At 49.2% G+C, this 22,466-nt stretch overlaps 1 protein-coding gene across 3 annotated transcripts in view; it reads left to right on the forward strand.

Moving 5' to 3' along the window:
- cdhr2 (cadherin related family member 2) overlaps positions 1 to 22,466 on the forward strand; it is a 349,352-nt gene that overhangs the window by 232,257 nt on the left and 94,629 nt on the right. For all 3 annotated transcript variants that reach the window (XM_072512189.1, XM_072512190.1, XM_072512191.1), the window contains 5 exons: positions 410 to 553; positions 12,075 to 12,162; positions 12,637 to 12,755; positions 15,097 to 15,330; positions 16,125 to 16,280. In XM_072512189.1, the coding sequence (XP_072368290.1) occupies positions 410 to 553; positions 12,075 to 12,162; positions 12,637 to 12,755; positions 15,097 to 15,330; positions 16,125 to 16,280 (741 nt within the window). The remainder of the gene's footprint in view (positions 1 to 409; positions 554 to 12,074; positions 12,163 to 12,636; positions 12,756 to 15,096; positions 15,331 to 16,124; positions 16,281 to 22,466) is intronic.

Here is a 22,466-nt window from a genome sequence, read left to right on the forward strand (position 1 = left end):
CCTTTGCGTTCATCATCTGCTCCCTGCCTACTCTTCCCCTTAGTCACGCTGATTTCATGATCTAGTTCCTTACAGGCTTTAGTTACTACCTCCTTACTGTCCACTAACCTCCTCATTTGGTTCCCATCCCCCTGCCACATTAGTTTAAACCCAGGTTAGGTGGATTGGCCACGCTAATCTGCAGATCCTTTGGGTTGTGGGGGTGAAACCCACGCAGACACGGGAAGAATGTGCAAACTCCACACAGACAGTGACCCAGGGCCGGGATTCGAACCCGGGTCCTCAGCGCCACAGTCCCAGTGTTAACCACTGCGCCACATGCCGCCTATCGTTGAATTATTTCTATTGAAATGTCTTATTTTTTCTTCTAATTATTTGACTTACAAATGATTTATTATTTGTTTCATAGGACCATGGTGGAATGTATCTTGGAAAATATGTTATTCGAAAAAACTTTGCATTTGCATTTATTAATGTAGAAGATGTCCCTGACCGGAATCCTATTTTTCTGAACATTCCTTATCAAACCACAGTCCCTGAGAATTCTTCAGTGGTATGTATGAGAAACTAAATCACGTTGTCCAGATCAGTAGAACCAGAGGGTCCAGCTTCTATTTGTTGTTGTTTCAGTTCCGCACCTAGTGATGCACAAGGCAGACTTTCATCTGTTCCCATAGTGATTTTCTTTCTGGAACAGGTCGTTAGCACGTCGCTAAAGCTGATAGCGTGAGGGGCACCACTCCGCGTCAAGCATGGCCGATCAGGAGTCTCGCCTGCTCTTACCACCTGCCATTGGTGTGTTGGAAGGATTTTGCAGGTTGATACTTAAATCAGTTTGTCTGCGTTATAAACGTACCTTCATTGGCCACCGAGTCCGGGGGTGAGTCTGAACCCGGCGCTTCTAGCTCAGAGGCAGGGATGCTACCACTGCATCACAGGACTTTTAACTTGTATTTGAAGAGGGGTAAATGCAAAATAAATCAGTGGAAGCAGTGGCCCCAAATATTCACAGGAAGGGTGGACGGCAGTAGCATTGGGGAGTGATGGGAAAGGCCAGGAAACCTGGATATTCGGTAGGCATTGCCTAATTTAATGGCAGGGTCCTGTTATTTTCTTTTCCCTCATTTTCCCGCCAGCCAGATTGAAAGTCGAGTTAGCTGTTCAGCTGGAAGGTCAGAGCAGTCAGGGTAAGTACCAGAGAGACCATGGGTGGAGGGTTGGAAGCGGGACGGGGATGGAGGGTGGAGATCATGAATGGAAGTTCAGAGAGATAGAGAGTCAATAGAATGGGGGAGATCATTGATGCAAAACCATGGGAGAGATAGTTGATGTAAGTTCATGGCAAAAAATGTGGGTGGAAGGGTGAGGGAGAGATTGTGGGTGGAAGGTAGAGGGGAGATTGTGGATGAAATGCTGTAGGAGAAACTGGTTAGAAGGTTGGGTGGAGAGTGCAAACCTGGTGGAGATCAGGTTATGGGCAGCATCCCTCCTAGAATCATCGAATCCCTACAGTGCAGAAGAAGGACATTTAGCCCATCAAGTCAGCACCGACCCTCTGAAAGAGCATTCTACCCAGATCCACATGCCCGTGCACGCCACCCTATTCCTATAACCTAGCCTGGACACCAAGAGGCAATGTATCATGGCCAATTCACCTAACGTACACATCTTTGGACTGTGGGAGGAAACCAGAGCACCCAGAGGAAGCCGTCTCTGAGACGGGGAAAATGTGCAAACTCCACACAGTCATCCAATGTCAGAATCAAACCCAGGTTCCTGGCACTGTGAGGCAGCAGTGCTAACCACTGTGCAACTGTGCTGCCAGGATCATAAGGAGGGCAGCAGGCTTCCTTGAGGGATCATGGTGAAGCACTCCTACTCCTTCTGGCCCATAAGCAGTTTAGGAAAGACACTTACCTGCTGGGTAAGAGACCTTCTTTCCTTTGTTCAGCTGTTGAGTTTTCCAAGTTATGGGAAGCTTGTGCTGGAGATGTTAAGTTTAAAGCTAAGTAAAATTCAATGTTAAAATGACCTCTTTAACAATAATCAGTAAACACCCACTTGTGTGAACTTAATTAAGATCCTGACTGCAGCAAGCAGACGACTTGCAGACATCTAGGGCTAGATTCTCTGTTATTGGGACTATGTCCCCACCCCGGCGTCAGAACTGTGGCGTTTCACGCCAGAAAAACTGGCATGAAAGGGCCACAAATTCCTAGCCCTGCAGGGGGCTAGCAGGGACCCGGCGTAGTTCTAGAAACCTTTGCTGCAGATACAGGTCCCCGCACTTTTTGGCCGGTCGGGGGCGGAGCGGGCCTCTGGCAATGGCCCCAGGAATGTCCGAGGCGGCGCAGCGTACTCCCTGAGTAGGCCGTTTTCGGGGCCCGCAGAATCGTGGAACCGGTGCCGGTCCCGATTCCTTGCGGGAAAATGGATTCTCCGCCCCCGCGCCGGCCACGATTTCGACGTCAGCGTGTGGAGAATCCAGCCCCCAAGCTCAGCTCAGTTAAACCCAGGCACATTGGAGGAGTGTTGTAATCATAATGCAAAAATAACTTATTTTTTTACCTTCCAGGCCTAATTCATCCATTCTTGCAGGGGTTAAAATTCCTCTCAATATTGGTGTAATGACTTAGGCCAGACCTTTGAGATTAACCAATTAGAATATGAGTTCCCTGATTAGTGGCCCAATCAAGGAACCCCTTTCTCTGTATATAACAGGGAGTGTCAGATTCTCTGCACTCCCAGTGTAGACAGCAAGTGGAATGCAGTTGGTTGGTTGGTTGGTTGGTTGGTTGGTTGGTTGGTTGGTTGGTTGGTTGGTTGGTTGGTTGGTTGGTTGGTTGGTTGGTTGGTTGGTTGGTTGGTTGGTTGGTTGGTTGGTTGGTTGGTTGGTTGGTTGGTTGGTTGGTTGGTTGGTTGGTTGGTTGGTTGGTTGGTTGGTTGGTTGGCTGGCTGGTTGGTTGGTTGGTTGGTTGGCTGGCTGGCGGGCGGTTTTGTAAACAAAAGGAATTCTGGTGAAGGGACTTCTGCCTCTGTGAACTTATTACAATTCCAACTATGTTGATGGAGACAATGGAAGCAGTTTGTATTGCTTCAGCCTAATGCAAATCAGTTGTATTCCTGTCAGAAAATAAAATGTTGTGGTACAGTGTATAAGTGATTGAGACATGCCATGTCATTCATAGGCCTAGCATGCTTGGGAGAGAAAAAGTGACTTCAGCCCTCTAGTTCCCAAAGTTCTCCTGCGCTGGAGATTTGCTCATTTGATTTCTGTGTCTGTTGTAGACTAATTAAGATTGATTGTTATGATTCAACAACAACTCCATTCCTGTTGTATTAGGATGCTAAAAGGCTAACTAGTTTGATTTTATTTAGTTTTTTGTTCAGCAATTCCTATGACTCAATTTCCATTAAAAATGGAATTATAAATTCACATTCTTCCAATGAAATATGCTTGAAACTGCACCTTAACGCAGGCAAAATTATCCTCTGAAGAGAATATGTAGAGAATAGAGAATATGCTCTCCACAGTGAATAGTGACTTCTCTGTGGAGTACCAATCCATTCTTAGTCTGTTCAGTGAAATCTAATTCTTCGACTTGTGAAACTCATTATTCCTGGTTCTTAATTTTAAAGGATGTATGGAATTGAAGGCCATTGAACTTTGAAAACTTCAGTACTCTTTCATGATTAATTTCAGAAGCGAATTTTTCTGAAATGTATTGAAAAACATCAAGCCCACAAGATCATATCAGATAGCCAACATGACAAGAGGCACTGAATGTTAAACTTGGCGTCAATTCAGTGATTAAACCATACCAGAAACTCTGACGTTTTCATCTTATTAAACAGGTTTATTAACATGTGTTTACAATTTGGCTCTCATTTGGGGCTGGAATTTACAGTGCACCATGATCGCCCCCCCCCCCCCCCCCCCCCCAAACTAAAAAACTCAGTGGGAAGCCCGCCCAGGGAAAAGATGGCACCTGCCACCATTTCATAGAAATTGACAACAATAGGTTGGAGGTGAGGTTTCTGGCCCTCAAGGATGCGATGTAACGCCTCAGAGAGCTGCCAGCCAATCAGATGGCCAGCAGCTCCATACTCCCAGCAGTGCCAGGCAGGTGTAGTGGCCACTGCTGGGACTACAGGCAGGCCCCAATGCAGATCGTCACTGGAGCTGGACACTAATGTAATTGGCATTTTGCCTGGGTCAGGTTGACAGGCCCTGGTGAGGAAGGGGGGTTAAGGAGGGAGGAGGGTGAGTTTGAGAGGCCAAGAGAGGAGAACAAAAATGAAATGGGGTGGTGGGGGGTGGCGTGGTTCTGATAAACCCTAGATACCTGCATGAAGGTCCTATCTTTACCTGCCTGACACCAGCTGTAGTAATCCAGGAGACACGAAGAGGAAGATGTAAACAGATTTATTCTGGCCACAAAAGTAAAGCCGCACCCCGATATATGACACAAGTGTCCCAGTCCAGGACTAACGGGGCTCCTAGTCTGGGTCTGGGACTGCATTTAAAGGGCTCGGTAATGAGTCCCAACTTGGTGGGCCTTTGCCCGTTACCATGGAAACTCGCACTCCACGAACCCCCATAGGGAAATTGATAAGTGATTCCCCATGGTCCTTGTGAGGGTTATCACACGAGCCCACGTAGCTAAATCTGGCAGACTACTTACTTGGCGCATACCAACCCCTGCTGCAGGTAAAATAGTGGCAGAGGTGGGATAAGGCCTCATGTGACCATTAATTTTCCATTGAGAGCCTCAATTGACCTAAGGGGAGATGGCTATCAAATTCCCCTGCTGCCTCCTGTAAAAGTTCACATCAGGGCAGGTGAGTAGGTGGGTATTTTACATTACCCTGCCCGCCTCTTTAAACCCATTGACAGGGGAATGAAAAATTTAGCCTTTGGTATTAATGCCTATTCTGGTGATGTGATGTCCTGCACTGAACAGCCTAATATCAGAATGAGAAAATTACGTGATAATTATAGAATGGCTGGGGAATGGAGAGAAGGAAGGAAGCGATCTTAGGTTTAGGCCTGTGGAGTGACCCGGGGGTCCGAAGACATTAAAAGGTTGGCAATGTGACTTCCAGTTGCGGCTATGCGGAGCTAAGCCGCACATTTCGGCGGCTCCCGCTAAAACGGACTTTTGGGCTCTCCAGAGGAGACCCAACGGAAATTTTTTGACGACTTCCCGTGTGGGAAGGTGAGAGCAAGGTATCCCCCTCCATAGTATATGGAGTGGACCAGAAGTGGAGCAGTCAAAAAAGCGGTTTTGGAGCAGCGAAAGAAGCGAGGGAGAAAAAAAAAGATGGTGGAGGGCGGAGATCGAGCGGCATGGGGGCCGGAGCAGCAGGAGTTTCTCAGGCGCTGCGTGGAGGAGCTTAAGAAAGAGGTGGTGGCGCCACTGCTGACGGCGATCGAGGGGCTAAAGGAGACCCAGAAGGCCCACGGGGCGGAGATCCGGGAGGTGCGGGAAAAAGCCGCAGAGAACGAGGACGAGATCTTGGGCCTGGCGGTGAAGATGGAGGCGCACAAGGCGCTGCACAAGAGGTGGGCGGAAAGATTCGAGGACCTGGAGAACAGGTCGAGGAGGAAGAATCTTCGGATTCTGGGTCTCCCTGAAGGGGTGGAGGGGGCCGATGCCGGGGCATATGTGAGCATGATGCTCAATTCGCTGATGGGTGCGAGGCCTCTCCGAGTCCCCTGGAACTAGATGGGGCTCATCGGGTCCTGGCGAGGAGACGCAAGGCCAACGAGCCGCCAAGGGCGATAGTGGTGAGGTTTCATCGTTTCATGGACAGAGAGTGTGTCTTGAGATGGGCCAAGAAAGAGCGGAGCAGCAGGTGGGGGAATGCGGAGATCCGAATCTATCAGAATTGGAGTACGGAGGTGGCAAGGAAGAGAGCTGGTTTTAATCGGGCCAAGGCGGTGCTACATAGGAAGGGGGTGAGATTTGGAATGCTGCAGCCAGCGCGGCGGTGAGGGGGGGGGGCGGGGGGAAGCCCCCCAATCCGGCTGATAACGTGGAATGTGAGGGGCCTGAATGGGCCGGTTAAGATGGCCCGAGTGTTCGCGCACCTAAAGGGACTGAAGGCAGACGTGGTCATGCTTCAGGAGACACATTTGAAGGTGGCAGACCAGGTAAGGTTAAGAATGGGATGGGTAGGACAGGTATTCCATTCGGGGCTGGATGCAAAGAACAGAGGGGTGGCAATACTGGTTGGGAAGCGGGTGTCGTTTGAGGCCAAGATTATTGTAGTGGACAATGGAGGTCGATACGTGATGGTGAGCGGTAGGCTGCAGGGGGCGTGGGTGGTATTGTTAAACGTATACGCCCCGAACTGGGACGATGCTGGATTTATGAAGCGTATGTTGGGGCGCATCCCGGACCTGGAGGTAGGAAGCTTGATAATAGGGGGGATTTCAACACGGTCTTGGACCCAGCATTAGATCGTTCCAGATCTAGGACGGGGAAGAGGCCGGCTGCGGCCAAGGTGCTTAGGGGGTTTATAGACCAGATGGGGGGAGTAGATCCGTGGAGATTTGCTAGGCTCCTGGCCAGGGAATTTTCTTTTTTTTCCCACGTACACAAAGCCTACTCCCGGATAGATTTTTTTGTTTTGAGCAGGGCGCTGATCCCGAAAGTGGAGGGAACGGAGTACTCGGCCATAGCCATCTCAGACCATGCCCCGCACTGGGTGGAGCTGGAGTTGGGAGAGGAGAGGGACCAACGCCCGCTGTGGCGTCTGGATGTGGGATTACTGGCGGATGAGGACGTGTGCGGGAGGGTACGGGGGTGCATTGAAAGGTATTTGGAGGCCAACGACAACGGGGAGGTGCAGGTGGGGGTAGTATGGGAGGTGCTGAAGGCGGTGGTCAGGGGAGAGTTAATCTCCATCAGGGCTCACAGGGAGAAGAGAGAGGGCAGGGAAAGGGAGAGGTGAGTGGAGATCCTAAGGGTGGACAGGAGATATGCAGAGGCGCCTGAAGAGGGACTACCGAGGGAGCGGCGAAGTCTCCAGACGGAGTTCGACCTGTTGACCACAGGGAAGGCAGAGGCACAGTGGAGGAAAGCGCAGGGGGCGACGTCCGAGTATGGGAAGAAGGCGAACCGGATGCTGGCACATCAGCTCCGTAAGAGGATGGCAGCGAGGGAGATAGGTGGAGTCAAGGATGGCAGGGGAACTACGGTGCGGAGTGCGGTGAAAGTAAATGAGGCATTTAAGGCCTTTTATGAGGAGCTGTACAGATCTCAGCCCCCAGTGGGGGAAGAGGGGATGTGACGATTTCTGGATCAACTGAGGTTCCCGAGGGTGGAGGAGGAGGAGGTGGCTGGTTTGGGGGCGCCAATTGGGTTGGAGGAGCTGATTAAATGACTGGGGAGCATGCAGGCGGGGAAGGCCCCGGGGCCAGTTGGGTTCCCGGTTGAGTTTTACAGGAAGAATGCGGACCTGTTAGCCCCGTTGCTAGTGAGGACTTTCAATGAGGCAATAGAGGGGGGGACCCTGCCCCTGACAATGTCCGGGGCGCTGATCTCTCTGATCCTGAAGCGGGACAAGGACCCACTGCAATGTGGGTCGTATAGGCCGATTTCGCAATTACGCCCAGTGGGTCCCCCAGTACGCAGACAAGGCCCGCCCCCTAATACAGACCACGACCTTCCCTCTGTCGACAGAGGCTTGCCAGGCCTTCAGCCGCATCAAAGCGGATATCGCAAAGGCCACGATGCGCGCCATCGACGAGTCCCTCCCCTTCCAGGTCGAGAGCGACGCCTCCGATGTAGCTCTAGCGGCCACCCTTAACCAAGTGGGCAGGCCCGTGGCCTTTTTCTCCCGAACCCTCCGCGCCTCAGAAATCCGCCACTCCTCAGTGGAAAAGGAAGCCCAAGCCATAGTGGAAGCTGTGCGACATTGGAGGCATTACCTGGCCGGCAGGAGATTCATTCCCCTCACGGACCAATGGTCGGTAGCCTTCATGTTCGATAATGCACAGCGGGGCAAAATTAAGAACGACAAGATCTTAAGGTGGAGGATCAAGCTCTCCACCTTCAACTATGAGATCTTGTACCGTCCCGGAAAGCTGAACGAGCCGTCCGACGCCCTATCCCGCGGCACATGTGCCAACGCACAAATTAACCGCCTCCAAACCCTCCACGAGGACCTCTGCCACCCGGGGGTCACTCGGTTCTACCACTTTATAAAGTCCCGCAAGCTCCCCTACTCTGTGGAGGAGGTCCGTACAGTCACAAGGAACTGCCACATCTGCGCAGAGTGCAAACCGCACTTTTTCAGGCCGGATGGTGCGCACCTGATCAAGGCTTCCCGTCCCTTTGAACGCCTCAGTCTGGATTTCAAAGGGCCCCTCCCCTCCACCGACCGCAACATATATTTCCTGAACGTGGGGGACGAGTACTCCCATTTCCCCTTCGCCATCCCCTGCCCTGACATGACAGCAGCCACAGTCATTAAAGCCCTTAACACCATATTCACACTGTTCGGTTGCCCCGCATACGTCCACAGCGACAGGGGGTCCTCCTTTATGAGTGACGAGCTGCGCCAGTTCCTGCTCAGCAACGGTATAGCCTCGAGCAGGACGACCAGCTACAACCCCCGGGGGAACGGGCAAGTAGAGAGGGAGAACGGCACGGTCTGGAAGACCGTCCTACTGGCCCTACGGTCCAGGGACCTCCCAGTTTCACGGTGGCAGGAGGTCCTCCCGGACGCTCTCCACTCCATCCGGTCGCTACTGTGTACTAGCACTAACCAAACGCCTCATGAGCGCCTCCTTGTCTTCCCCAGGAAGTCCTCCTCTGGAACGTCGCTGCCGACCTGGCTGGCGGTCCCAGGACCCATCTTGCTCTGAAAACATGTGCGGGCGCACAAGTCGGACCCGTTGGTCGAGAGGGTTCGCCTCCTCCACGCGAACCCGCAGTACGCTTACGTGGAGTACCCCGACGGCCGACAGGACACGGTCTCCCTGCGAGATCTGGCGCCCGCCGGCAACACGCACACCCCCCCGACACCAATCACCCCCTCCCTGCCACCGGCGCACCCCGCGAGTGCCCCCTTCCCGGGGGGATCGGTCCTCCTCCCAGGTCCGACCAGAAGTGAAGCGGAAGCAGAAACCGTAAGGCTCCCGGAGACGACAACACGGGAACAAGCACCACCACCGGGGCCGAGGCGATCGACGAGGACGACCAGACCACCCGACCGACTCGTGGCATCGATGTAACACTCCTATATTGTGGACTGTAACGAGAACGTTTTCCTTTTCTCCCTTTTACTGTAAATAGTTCAAAACAAAAAAAAAACTTCTGTACATGCTGTGATGACATGCAAAAGTTTTCCTCCCAGGACCAGCCTTGTAAACCCTTACCACCATACGAAGCACCACCCCGCCGGGTTCATTTTTAACAAGGGGTGAATGTGGTAGTATGCATTAGGGGTCATGTGGGACTGTGAAGCCGTGATGTCATTGGCTGACAGATCCCGGGTCCTGGTTGGCTGTTGACCTCTAGCTCCGCCCTGAAGGCGGAGTATAAGAACCAGGAGTTCTTCCCCGCAGGCCAGTCTGCTACTGAACTGCGGGGAACAAGTCACGCTTAATAAAGCCTCATCGACTTCATCTCTATTCATCTCTCGTGAGTCTTTGTGCGCTACAATGTGGATGCTAAGTTGCTGGCAAAAGTGCTGGCTGCGAGGATTGAGGACTGTGTCCCGGGGGTGATCCACGAGGACCAGACGGGATTTGTAAAGGGCAGGCAGCTAAACACCAATGTGCGGAGGAGGCTCCTAAACGTGATTATCATGCCATCGGTGGAGGGAGAGGCGGAGATAGTGGCAGCTATGGATGCGGAGAAGGCCTTTGACTGAGTGGAGTGGGAGTATCTCTGGGAAGTGTTGGGGAAGTTTGGGTTTGGGGAGGGGTTTATCAGCTGGGTTAAGCTCCTATATAGAGCCCCGGTGGCGAGTGTGGTTATGAATCGGCGGAGATCGGAGTATTTTCGGCTATATCGAGGGACGAGGCAGGGGTGCCCCCTGTCCCCCCTGCTGTTTGTATTAGCAATTGAGCCTTTGGCCATGGCATTAAGGGAGTCCAGGAAATGGAGGGGAGTGGTCCGAGGGGGAGAGGAGCATCGGGTGTCGCTGTATGCGGACGACCTGTTGCTGTATGTGGCAGATCCAGTGGAGGGGATGGTGGAGGTCATGCAGATCCTAAGGGAGTTTGGGGACTTCTCGGGCTATAAGCTCAATGTAGGGAAAAGTGAGCTCTTCGTGGTGCATCCAGGGGACCATGGAAGAGGGATAGACGACCTGCCGTTGAGGGCGGAAAGGAGCTTTCGGTACTTGGGGATTCAGGTAGCTAGGAGTTGGGGGGCCCTGCACAAACTTAATTTGACGCGGCTGGTGGAGCAGATGGAGGAGGACTTCAAACGATGGGATGTGTTGCCGCTCTCGCTAGCGGGCAGGGTACAGGGGAGGGAGGTGGGGGGTCTCTTTCGGGGGGAGGTAGATGGGTGGGCGGGGAAGGGGGTTTTCCTAGGGGCACTTGAAAAAGGAAAAACATAAACATATGGGAGTGTTAATATGGGCGGGAGGAACCCATGGTACAAGTTCTGAATTATGTTCGATTGATATGTTTATGTTTTGTTATGTTCTTTCTCTTTTTCTTTTCTGTTACGGGGGGGCCGCTCCACTGTGCTAAACTAGCCCCTCCACTGTGCTAAACTAGTCCCTCCACTGTGCTAACCCAGCCTCTCCACTGTGCTAAACTAGCCCCTCCACTGTGCTAAACCAGCCCCTCCACTGTGCTAAACTAGCCCCTCCACTGTGCTAACCCAGCCTCTCCACTGTGCTAAACTAGCCCCTCCACTGCGCTAAACTAGCCCCTCCACTGTGCTAAACCAGCCCCTCCACTGTGCTAAACTAGCCCCTCCACTGTGCTAAACTAGCCCCTCCACTGTGCTAAACTAGTCCCTCCACTGTGCTAACCCAGCCTCTCCACTGTGCTAAACTAGCCCCTCCACTGTGCTAAACCAGCCCCTCCACTGTGCTAAACTAGCCCCTCCACTGTGCTAAACCACCCCTCCACCGTGCTAAACTAGCCACTCCACTGTGCTCAACTAGCCCCTCCACTGTGCTAAACTAGCCCCTCCACTGTGCTAAACTAGCCCCTCCACTGTGCTAAACTAGCCCCTCCACTGCGCTAAACTAGCCACTCCACTGTGCTAAACCAGCCCCTCCACTGTGCTAAACTAGCCCCTCCACTGTGCTAAACTAGCCCCTCCACTGCGCTAAACTAGCCCCTCCACTGTGCTAAACCACCCCTCCACCGTGCTAAACTAGCCCCTCCACTGTGCTAAACTAGCCCCTCCACTGTGCTAAACCACCCCTCCACTGTGCTAAACTAGCCCCTCCACTGTGCTAAACCAGCCCCTCCACTGTGCTAAACCAGCCCCTCCACTGTGCTAAACCAGCCCCTCCACTGTGCTAAACCAGCCCCTCCACTGTGTTAACCCAGCCCCTCCACTGTGCTAAACTAGCCCCTCCACTGCGCTAACCCAGCCCCTAACCTGTCTTCAGTGCATTGTTCCAATTTCCAGTAAAAAACACCCCAAAGTGTCAAGTGAAGGATGGATTGAGTTTTAAAACATGATAGCCTTGCACTTTAATTGGTTTTCCTTCCCAGAATTTCTGAGATACTAGGTTATGTATATCTCTACATGATTACAAATATTGATGATGCTGCCTCTCTCTAAAATAGGTTTGTTGTGGGTGCTTCAACAATACTCCAGTGATGGAGCTGTCTGTAATATTGCTTCTAATATATGATTATGTTTTGATAAAGTAACAGAGCAGGTCTGGAGCAATAAAATGTGAATAAACATCTTCAAGCGTATAATTAAACAATGTGAAAGCTAACCCAAATAGAAATGCTCTACTACAAAGACTAATATATTGAGTTCTTTAATATCGCATAATGTTGTCAATCATTGTAATTCATGCTATGATCTGAACTAACTGCAGAAATGTATTTTGCTTATGAATTTCTTTTTCAGGGAACAACTGTATTTCAGGTTTTAGCCACTGATGGTGACCAAGGAATTAAAGATGAAATTACATATTCTATTCAAAGGCAAACAAACAGTTTAGTAGCGTATTATTACAATTATTTAGATTTTAAATGTCAACTTTTTTGTGCAATTTGCAGTGGAACCAAAATTGCCCTTTGCGTTTTGTTATGAAAAATATAAGACTGTTATTTGGGCAGCACAGTAGCACAATGGTTAGCACTGTTGCTTCATAGCTCCAGGGTCCCAGGTTCGATTCCTGGCTTAGGTCACTGTGTTGAATCTGCACGTTCTCTCTGTGTCTGCGTGGCTTTCCTCCGGGTGCTCCGGTTTCCTCCCACAATTCCTGAAAGCCGTACTTGTTAGGTGAATTGGACCTTCTGAATTCTCCCACTGTGTACCCAAACATGCGGCGGAATGTGGTGACTAGGGGCTTTTCACAGTAACTTCATTGCAGTGTTAATGTAAGCCTATTTGTGACAATAAAGATTATTATATTTGTGTAAAACTTTTAGCAATGTTTATGTCAGATGTTACTTTCTGTATGCAGGTTCAAAACTTCAACATTTATTTAACATTGATGCTCGGAGTGGAGATATATATGTATCTGGCTTTCTCAACAGAGAGGAGCTTCTTGACTTTAACACAGTTGTAGAACTACAGGTTACAGTAAGTAGAAATACAATATATTGTCGACAATACAGTTAACATGCCCCATTAAAAAAAATTATTGAGGTGCCTTTTGAGCGATTTAACGTGCAAAAAACAGAGTCCTGTTTTGGGCGCATAGAGCGGGGTCCTTCTCGGTGCCTGCAGCGCCCAGAACGACCCTGCTATCAAACGGGGCTCTGTCATTTTTCTAGCCTTGGTTGGAATGCCCCGCCGTCACCGCACTTACCTCACTTCCTGAGAGATCAGGGCACATTTTTAAATGTCGCCCCAATATCTTGACCCCCCCCCCCCCTTGGACATCCCACCAGGCCTCTGAACTCCCAACATACCCCTTAGGGGTCCTCAAGCCCCCTGTCATCCCACATCTGAAGGGCAGGGTACCCCTGGGACCAATCCCTGGCATGGGCAACCTGGCACTCAGGTACCATGGCACTGCCAGCCTGGCACCCTGAAAGTGCCAGGGTGGCAGAGCCAAGGTGCCCAGGTGCGAGCATGCGTGCCAGGGTATCACTCTGCCCTGAGCCTGTCCACCGGGGGGGGGGGGCTCCGATGATCTGGAAGACCCCCTCAGGTGCCGTTATGCCTGCTCCACATTTGTGTAGACGAATGCTAAATGGCACCATGGCGAAGACGTTCCTTCCCAGGCCTCGGGAGAATTCGGCGCTGACATGTAATGAGCCTACTGGCTCACTTGAATATGTAAATCAGGATCTTGCCCAGCAAGACCCAAATTATGACGTCTTGCGAGATCATTAACAATATCAAAAGGTTGAAAAGTAGAATGGGATCTTTCAGGTGATCAGAGGACCCCATGTGGTTGGCCACCTGCACCACCCTGTCACTACCAGGATACCCAGGTGGCACATCCCGGCCGACAGTGCCAAGGTGTCAACCTGGCATTTTACCCACACTGGGGATTGGGCCCAGGGGTGTCCTGCAAGTATGTGTTGGGGTGCAGGGGGTGGGGGCATTGGGGACCCCCCAACAGGTGAGTTGGGGTATTAGGTGGGTCCAGGGGTCGCATCATAGTCTCCAATCTCTTCCTGCACTGAGGAGCTCCGCTTGTGGGAGCTCCTCTGTGCAAAAAATGTGACTGAGTGCAGCCTCGGTGGGGCGTTCCCTGCCAGGCCATGAAAAAAACAGTGCTGACGATAGCGCGGTTGTTCCATTACTATGAACGTCGGAACAACCCAGTTAATCCCGCCCAGAACGCACTCTGATTTTAAAAAATTAAATGGCGCCCCAAATTACTATCATCCTGATTTGCAATTGCAAGTGTTTTGTTTTAAAAAGATATTGTTTTATCGTACCCAATTATTTCTATTTTCAATTAAGGGGTGATTTAGCGTGGCCAATCCACCTATCCTGCACATCTTTTGGGTTGTGGGGCGAAACCCATGCAGACACAGGGAAAATGTGCAAACTCCACACGGACAGTGACCCAAGGCTGGGATTCGGACCCGGGTCCTCAGCGCCGTAATGCTAACCACTGTGCCGCCATGCTACACTGTCATTTTTGATTTTACTCGTGACTACCAGCTTGCTGGATGAATTCTTTGCCATTATGTTCAGCACTTTTCACTCTATCCTTTTTCAGTTCGGCCTTGGCACCTCAATCTAGCCTTTCACTTGTTTTTCTTTTCATTCTTGCACTTGACCCAGCGGTAATAGTCTCCCCTCTCTCTGCAGCCATTGTAAACCTTTTGTCAGGTGAAGTGCATCATTATATTGAATCACTAACTTCTTCACCGGTGTATCTGTGTTGCTTCATTTAATCAAACAAAAGGTGCACTGAGTAGGGTATATTAAACCATCCTGATTGTCCCCTTTCCCTGAATGTACCAATACAAGGCACAGAACAGCCCAACTAAGAACTAATAGAGATCAGCTGAGTTCAAGTGCCAACTAAGGCTAGAATTTGAAATCTGACTTTCTATTCCTGGAAGATTAACTCTGAATGGAAACTACAAGTGAATGCGAAATTGATGAAGAAAGCTAAACTGCAATGGCAAACCAGCAGCCCATGAATGGATAAACTTTAGCAATTCTTTATTTTTGGATTTATCTCCAAAGTCCCAGCTTTGAAATGCATCTAATTTATGGGGCTAGTTTAGCATGGGGCTGGTTTAGCACAGTGGGCTAAATCGCTGGCTTGTAATGCAGAATAATGCCAGCAGCGCGGGTTCAATTCCCGTACCAGCCTCCCCGAACAGGAGCTGGAATGTGGCGACTAGGGGCTTTTCACAGTAACTTCATTGAAGCCTACTCGTGACAATAAGTGATTATTATATTGTTATTATTATTATAATTTCTGTATGAATGTGTTTTTTTTTTCTAGGCCAAAGAGCAACATCTCGATATCAATGGAGCTGTTGCCTCTGCAGTTACAAGTGTATCCATCACGGTGACCGATATCAATGACAACACACCTGCTTTCTATAACTGCAATCTTGATTTTTGTAATTTTACTGAAGGTGCAAAAGTAAATTCATTTAAGACTTCAATTCCTGAGCATATCTCTGCAGGAGTGCCAATCGAGAGTTTAACTATAGTGGCTCGTGATCCTGATCAGGTACACAATTCTAATGTCACTTGAATTCATACATTTTTAGACTTTGTAACCTTTTGAAACTCACACTATGTACCTCAAGATTATATCAGAAACATCCAGTTAATAGATTTGCATGTGTTTCTGGTAACTTTTAAAATGACCCCGGGAGATTGCATGAAATTGTGAAGAAAACATTTCAATAGTTTAATTTCCATTAGAGCCACAAGTGCTCCTCCTGGCTGTTCAGAAATATTGCGGGCTGTTGCTGGTCTGGCCTCATCCTGCCTCCCTCTGCTTTGGTTCCCTTCTCCGCCCCTGCTTCACTAACCACGTCCAGTGACCTAATTGCTCAGTATCTGTGCCAGCTGCTTTTGGTCAGGTCCCCACAGATGAGCTCGAGTTAAACTTCTGTAGCATCTGCTAATTTTTTGATACTTAATAGTGTTAGCCAGTTAAAAGTAAACTGCTGTAACACAATGTCTAGTCTTTTTGTAGCAAGTAATGTGAGACAATGTTACATGTAGTAAACCTCCAAAAGCTAAGGGCAGAATTGTTGACTAACTCTTGGATTTGCACTTCTGTGAGAACAGAGCACTGAACAGATACAGCTTCTGGATATTGGAGACAAACTATGCTGAAGGGAACTTCAGTTAGATTGTTGATGGGGAGGACTGTTCTGTACAAAACCAAATTCTGCTATTTGTATTGTCCAAATGGGGAAATATGTGATTATGTTTTAAATCTCTGTTCAAAACCCAAGCTGCGATTTTGTTTCATCTTTGTTTCTGCATAACATAACATTGTTCTTACTATAGGGTATGAATGGGACCTTCATTTTGTTCCTCCATGGAGAAGGTGCATCAATTTTTACTGTTCACCCACAAGATATCAAAAATATGGGAATGGTACAGATAATTGTGAGAAACTCATCTGCCATTGATTACGAACAGAGGCATGATATAAACATTACGGTAATTTTTTTCCCCAAATAATATAAATATCATTTTCAGAAAAGTTGCATCGTTGTAGGTTTCTCCTACCAATAATATTGTTATTATTTCAAGTGAACAACAATTAGGGGGATGAAATTATGTTCTGCCAAGCGCAAAACAGGTGGGAGTGAATCAGCTGCCATTTTACATCACACCCCATTTTCAGATCAGGCGCATGTAAAACAGACTGCCAATTCATGAGCGCCAATTTTGTGCTTCTGCAGAAAACCAGTTTTTGCATCTTAGAGCTTTCTCGGGTCTCATTAGAGTTTATGCAAAGTAGAAAAGTGCAAATCTTTCAGGCTAACTTGCAGATAGTACAGCAGCACTTTCTATGTACACCATATAAAGCATAAACCATATAAAGTACCAAGGTACTCTATGAAAGGGAAAGGAGTGCTCGGTCAAGAGCGAATTTAAAGATGAGCTTAACTGTGTTGTGTGGGGGGTTGTTAAAGCTGGAGACAGAGATGTTGAGGAGTTCAAAGGAGTAGGACGGAGGCAACTGAAAGCTGTTCCAACAGTGGTGGTGCAAAAGAAAAGGGAGGAATGCCCGGAATGCCAGAGCCAGAGGAATGCAGTGTTCTGGAGCGGCGACAGAGATAGAGGAGATTGCCAAGATAAGGTTTGCAAGACCTTGGAGAAATTCATAGCTGAGTTTCAGGATTCAAAAACTAAAATGTTGTTGTGGTAAACCATGTTATTGTATTATCTGCATGGTGCTGTATTGTACATACCTGGGCTTGTCCAGGCTGGCTCCGCCTGTGGCTCCTCTCCTCAGGCTTCTGTATAAAAGTGGCAAGTCTCCGCCTCCGGACCCAGTTCGGGTCCAGAGGCAGGAGGCTTGCTGTTTAGTGTATTAAAGCCTCAGTTACGTTTATCACTCGTCGTCTATTATTGATGGTGTATCAATTGTGAAGCAGGAAATGGGTATAAATCAGCAACAATGGGATTCCTGGATGAATGGAACTTTGTGTGGGATGGGGTGTGGGCAGTTGAATTTTTGACAATTTGGAGGTTGAACGATGGAAGGACAGTGTGGTAGCATAGCCCCTATAAAGGCGTTGGCACTACGGACCACATGACCGGGTTCACCAGCTTGCTGAGCACGGTGAGTTTGGGACCGCGCTGTGACATGTTGCACGATCGGCTGGTTTGTGGGATCCATAACCTTAATGTTCAGAAGAAGCTTCTAGCGGAGACCACAGTTACATTGGAAAAGGTGATCGAGATAGCTCAGGCCACTGAGTGCGGCAAAAAAGGTGCACTAAGCTTCAAAGCGTGGCTGAAGGAGAGATTAACCAGGAATGGCGGTATGCCGCGAGGTCAGCACTGACACTCTGAAACAGCACTGTACCTAGGGATCAACAGGCACAGTGCAGAACCAGAAACAGGACCAGAACCCAAAGAGCGGGAAGGAGTCGGGTATCCAAATCCGAGGTGGACTGCTATCGTTGCAGGAGAGGGACCATATCCAGGAGACCTGCCTCTTCCAGGGGTTTGTGTGCTTCTGATGCAACCAAAGGGGGCACATTCAAGCACATTACCGCATGAGGCAAAGTGCGCCAATGCAAAAAAAACAACAGCAGCCGCAGCAGTCCACAGCGGCACTGAACATAGTGCAGAAGAACTTTGAGAAGAGCATGCAACATATCGGTTTAATGCAGACCAATAGAATAAGACTGCTCAGATTGCAATTGTCTTGGGGATAAATGGTAGACAACTTAAAATGGAGGTCACCATCGGGGCTTCGGTGACCATTGTGGGTGAGCAGACTTTCTAAGACTTCATACATAAATGCAGTCTTTAAGCTTGAAGAGTACTACTGCCTAGCTTTCAGCATACATGTTGGAAATTGGGAAGATCCTGGGAACAGCCAATACCCCAGTGGCACACAGAGGGCAGGAGGCCAATCTGACTTTCGTTGTCATGGAAGGACATAGACCCAGTTTTTTAGAGAGAGACTAGTTACAGAAGATTTGGTTCAACTGGCAGGAAATCTTCAAAATATCTAACGGCATCCTCCACGATGTCTCAGTATCCAATTCTCCTAATATGCAGGTTAGGTGGATTAGCCATGCTAAATTGCCCATTAGTGTCCAAAAGGTTAGGTGGGGTGACTGGGTTTCTGGGATTAAGTTTGGGGCATGGGCCTAGGGAGGCTGCTAGGTAGAGAGTCGGTGTAGACTCGATGGGCCAAACTGCCTCCTTCTGCACTGTAGGGATTTTATGATTCTATGAAGCAGAACAAAACTATGCTCAGATTGAGAAGGATGGCTTAGCAGTTATATTCGGTTTGGAAAAATTGCACCAGTATGTTTATGGTCGATGGTTTGACATAGTGACTGACCATAAGCCATTACTGGGCCTGTTAAAGGAAGATAAGCTCATACCGCCCATAGCCTGGGAGAGGTTGCAGCGTTAGGCCTTGTTCGTGACCTTTTCAGCACCAGCCTGGGACGCATATTGCTAATGGGGATGTATTAAGTCACTTGCTCCTATCCAAGAGCATTCTGCCACCACCTATACTCCAGGAGATCATTCTAGTTTTAATCCTCCGAGGCACTTTGCCAGTGTCCGTGGGGCACACCTGCAACTGGACCTAAAGAGACTCTGGCCGGGATTCTCCGTTGCCCGATGCCGATATCGTAAATGGTGATTGGACAGAGAGTCGACTCTGACGCCCAAATCGGGTCCGGCGGCAGTTTGACGTCGATCAGCGGTGCTCCGCCCCTTGGAAATGGCATAATTGTGTTGTGCACCATTGCAATGGCATTGGCGGATCATCGACCAGGCCTCCCATGATGCTCTGCCCTCGATGGGCCGGGTTCCGACAGCGCGGGACACATGTGGTCTCAGCATGGCGACTGCTGGCTGACTGTGTCCAGCACCGTCACACTCGGCCGGGATCCGTGCCGCTGGCCATGGGGGCTTCCGCGAAGGCTGGGGGGACTGTTTGCGGATGGCCAGGCGGTGGGCTGTGTGGTCACGAATGGCGGATCGGGTCCGCTACTGGCCAGCACCATGTTATACGGCATTACCGCATGCGCAGCCAGGGACACGGCCATTCTCCGTACGTTTTCGGCGCGGGAGCTGGGTGTTTCGCATGGCACCGCTGCTAGCCTTTCACCGGTCCCGGAATCGGATAGGGGTCAGCGCTGATATTTTCATTGTAAACCTCCCGCAAATTCTCCATTTGAGCCGGCAGTTAGCCGCTGAAATGGAGAATCCAGAACCCTAAATGAATGATGCAGTCCGGCTAGTGTTATGAGAAGTCCGAACAGCTGATGCTCTATTTCGCTTGTTAGGGCAAGTTGACATGTGAAGATGGCATGACTCTATGGGACAACAGGTGGTCGTCCCGCCTCAGGCCAGGGTGCCGCAACTTCAAGAGCTACATAGCGCCCACACAAGACAGTCAAAGATTAAAATGGCGTGGAGTTACGGGTCTGGTTGCTATCAGTTCACGAGATAGGGACCACTACCTCGGCAGCCCCTGTAGATGCCTCGCGCCAAGTGTCTGCCATTCATGGGCTTCCCATGTCACTTGTTTTGGACAATGGCATCCCCCTCACCGGTGATGATTTCCAGGTTTTTGTACGAGTCAATGGCATGAGACACATGAGGACAGCCCCCAAACGTCCTTTGTTGAACAGTCTGGATGAGAGGGCCATCCAAGCATTCAAGAATGTCATGAAAAAGCAATCCAGAAGATAAACTTCTTCCCCAGTGAATGGCTAATTTTTTGCTGTTGGACAACTCAGCTGCTCATTTAATCTCAGAGGTCGCACCAGCTGAGCTTCTCATGGGCTGCTGGTTTAGAATCCATTTGGATCTTGTGTTTCCAAATGTGGCGGGGGAGGGTGGAGGCATGTCAGGCCTCCCAGAAGAGTCAGAACAGAGGGGCAACAGGTGGTTCCAGGTGGGAAATCTGGTTTAGGTCTGTAATTTTGCCTCAGGTTCACCTTGGTTAGAAGGACGGGTTGTGACCCAGTAAGGGCCAATGTCTTATGTGGTCGATGTGACTGGGAAGACCATGGAAAGCACACCGACCACTTGAGGAGTCAACGGGTGGTGACCCTCAACTTGGCGTCAACAAGTCCAGCTAGCGTAGTGAACAGTCTTGTAACTCTGTCTAGCCAAGGGGAGCTACGGACTCCCATTTCTGTTCAACGTGCTGTGCCTGTCGAGGCCGTTGAGGCCAGTTTGCCTGTCGCTGAAGTCCTAACTCCTGAGGAGGTACCGATTGTTGACCACTCGATCACCAAAAAGTGTGGTGAACCTTTGGCAGGTCTGCGGAGATCCGGACGGACCCGGAGGCCTCCGGACAGATTGACTTTTAGATGGACTCTCTTGCCCCTGTTAACATTCGTGACTTCTGTATATAGTATTTGTGCAGTGTGTTATAAGGGACTTAAAAGGTGGGGGGTGGTGGTAGCGCAGCCCTTATAAGGGGGTGGGCTCCATGGACTATGTGACTGGCTCAGGGCTAATCTTGCGGGAACGTATGAACCCTGGCCATTGGGGAGTTTGCACCGGCTCCTGGAGCAGGATTCCGGGCAGTGTGGACCAGGGAGCTGAAGTTAAGACCGGTTGTATAGTTTTTTGTGCCTGTTACTTAACTGCCTTTGCCTTTCATCAATAAACCCCTTTGTTAACACCTGGAATCCTCCAGTGTATGGCTCGAGCCATCACAGGCAGCAAGGACAGCATTAGAGCAGTCATGTCTGGAGGTGGCAAAAGAGGTGGAGCTGACGTAGGGATAAAGTTCAGCAATGCTTTGAAGGTGGAACTATGCAGTGATGAAGAGCTGGATTATAAAGAATTGTATAGTATGAGGGATAATGTATTCATTTATTCACTTGCAAACTTTCACCTTTTATCCATAATTATATCGGCATATTGTTGGATGCAGTCAGTGTAGACACACCTTGTCTATAATATTCATACATTCAATAGTTCTGCAGTAATTCAAGCTTTTACAACTCTTCCCAGCTCGAATGGGATTTCACAAGATGCATGTATTGGAAAGCAACACATTAAAATTCGGATTTGGGCAGCACGGTGGCACATTGTGTTAGCCCTGATGCCTCACGGCGCGAGTTCGATCCCGGCTCTGGGTCACTGTCCGTGTGGAGTTTGCACATTCTCCCCATATTTGCATGGGTTTCGCCCCCACAACCCAAAGATGTGCAGGCTAGGTGGATTGGCTACGCTAAATTGCCCCTTAATTGGATAAAAAATTAATTGGGTACTCTAAATTTTTTTTTTTTTTAATTCGCATTTGAATTTTTCTGACAAAGATTTTTTCCAAATTATTCAGAACTAGTCACTTACATTTCCTAGTCAAACGTAGCTTAAAAAGTTCTTTACTAATACAGGGGGAGGATCTGTTATCTGAAATATCCGGGCCGATTATGTTTCCGATTTCAAATAACATTGGTTATTGGATCGTGCATATAGGAGTAGGCCTACTTACATTTCAATAGCCTAAGCCGTGTCTATTTATAGTGTAAAGTAAATACAATAGCTAGAAAATCACGATGTATCACAATAATAAATACAGGATACCTGTATTAATTCCCACCCATGGCTCCATCTGCAATTTTGCTGGTAGGAGAAAGTTCAGGGTGTAAATGTGCAGATAAACAACTGGGCTTCCCGCGCTAAAGGCTGGTATAGTCGGCAAGGTTCATGTCGGCTTGGGTTGTTTTCTTATGAGGTAAAAAAAAAAATCTGGTTTTGGATACTCAAGGATACTCAGCTTGTACCATCATCATGATGCATCTTTCAATGCAGCAGCAATAGCACTTGAGCAGGTTTTGTATCTCTATTGAGGTGAAGGAAGACAGCGTTTTGAATGCTCACACGTAAAGTCCTGCACAAGGCTCTGAATTTACAATTACTTTAAGGAGCTGATGAGACAGTTTACATTGGAAGTTTTATAACTCCCTTTGCACGCCAAATCCATGCGCATTTTCCCTGCAACTCCTTCTTAATCTCCTCGATCAGGTTTCTGCATGGCCACAGCTCTGAAGTAGCCCTAACCAAAGTCACAAACAAGATTTTCTGTAACTGTGGCCATGATCATTATTCTTCCTCCTCCTCAATGATCTCTCATTGCTTTTGGCACATCTGACCACATCCTCTTCCTCCAATGCCTGT

This window comes from Scyliorhinus torazame, chromosome 7, assembly GCF_047496885.1.
Source record: "Scyliorhinus torazame isolate Kashiwa2021f chromosome 7, sScyTor2.1, whole genome shotgun sequence".
Taxonomy (NCBI): Eukaryota; Metazoa; Chordata; class Chondrichthyes; order Carcharhiniformes; family Scyliorhinidae; genus Scyliorhinus; species Scyliorhinus torazame.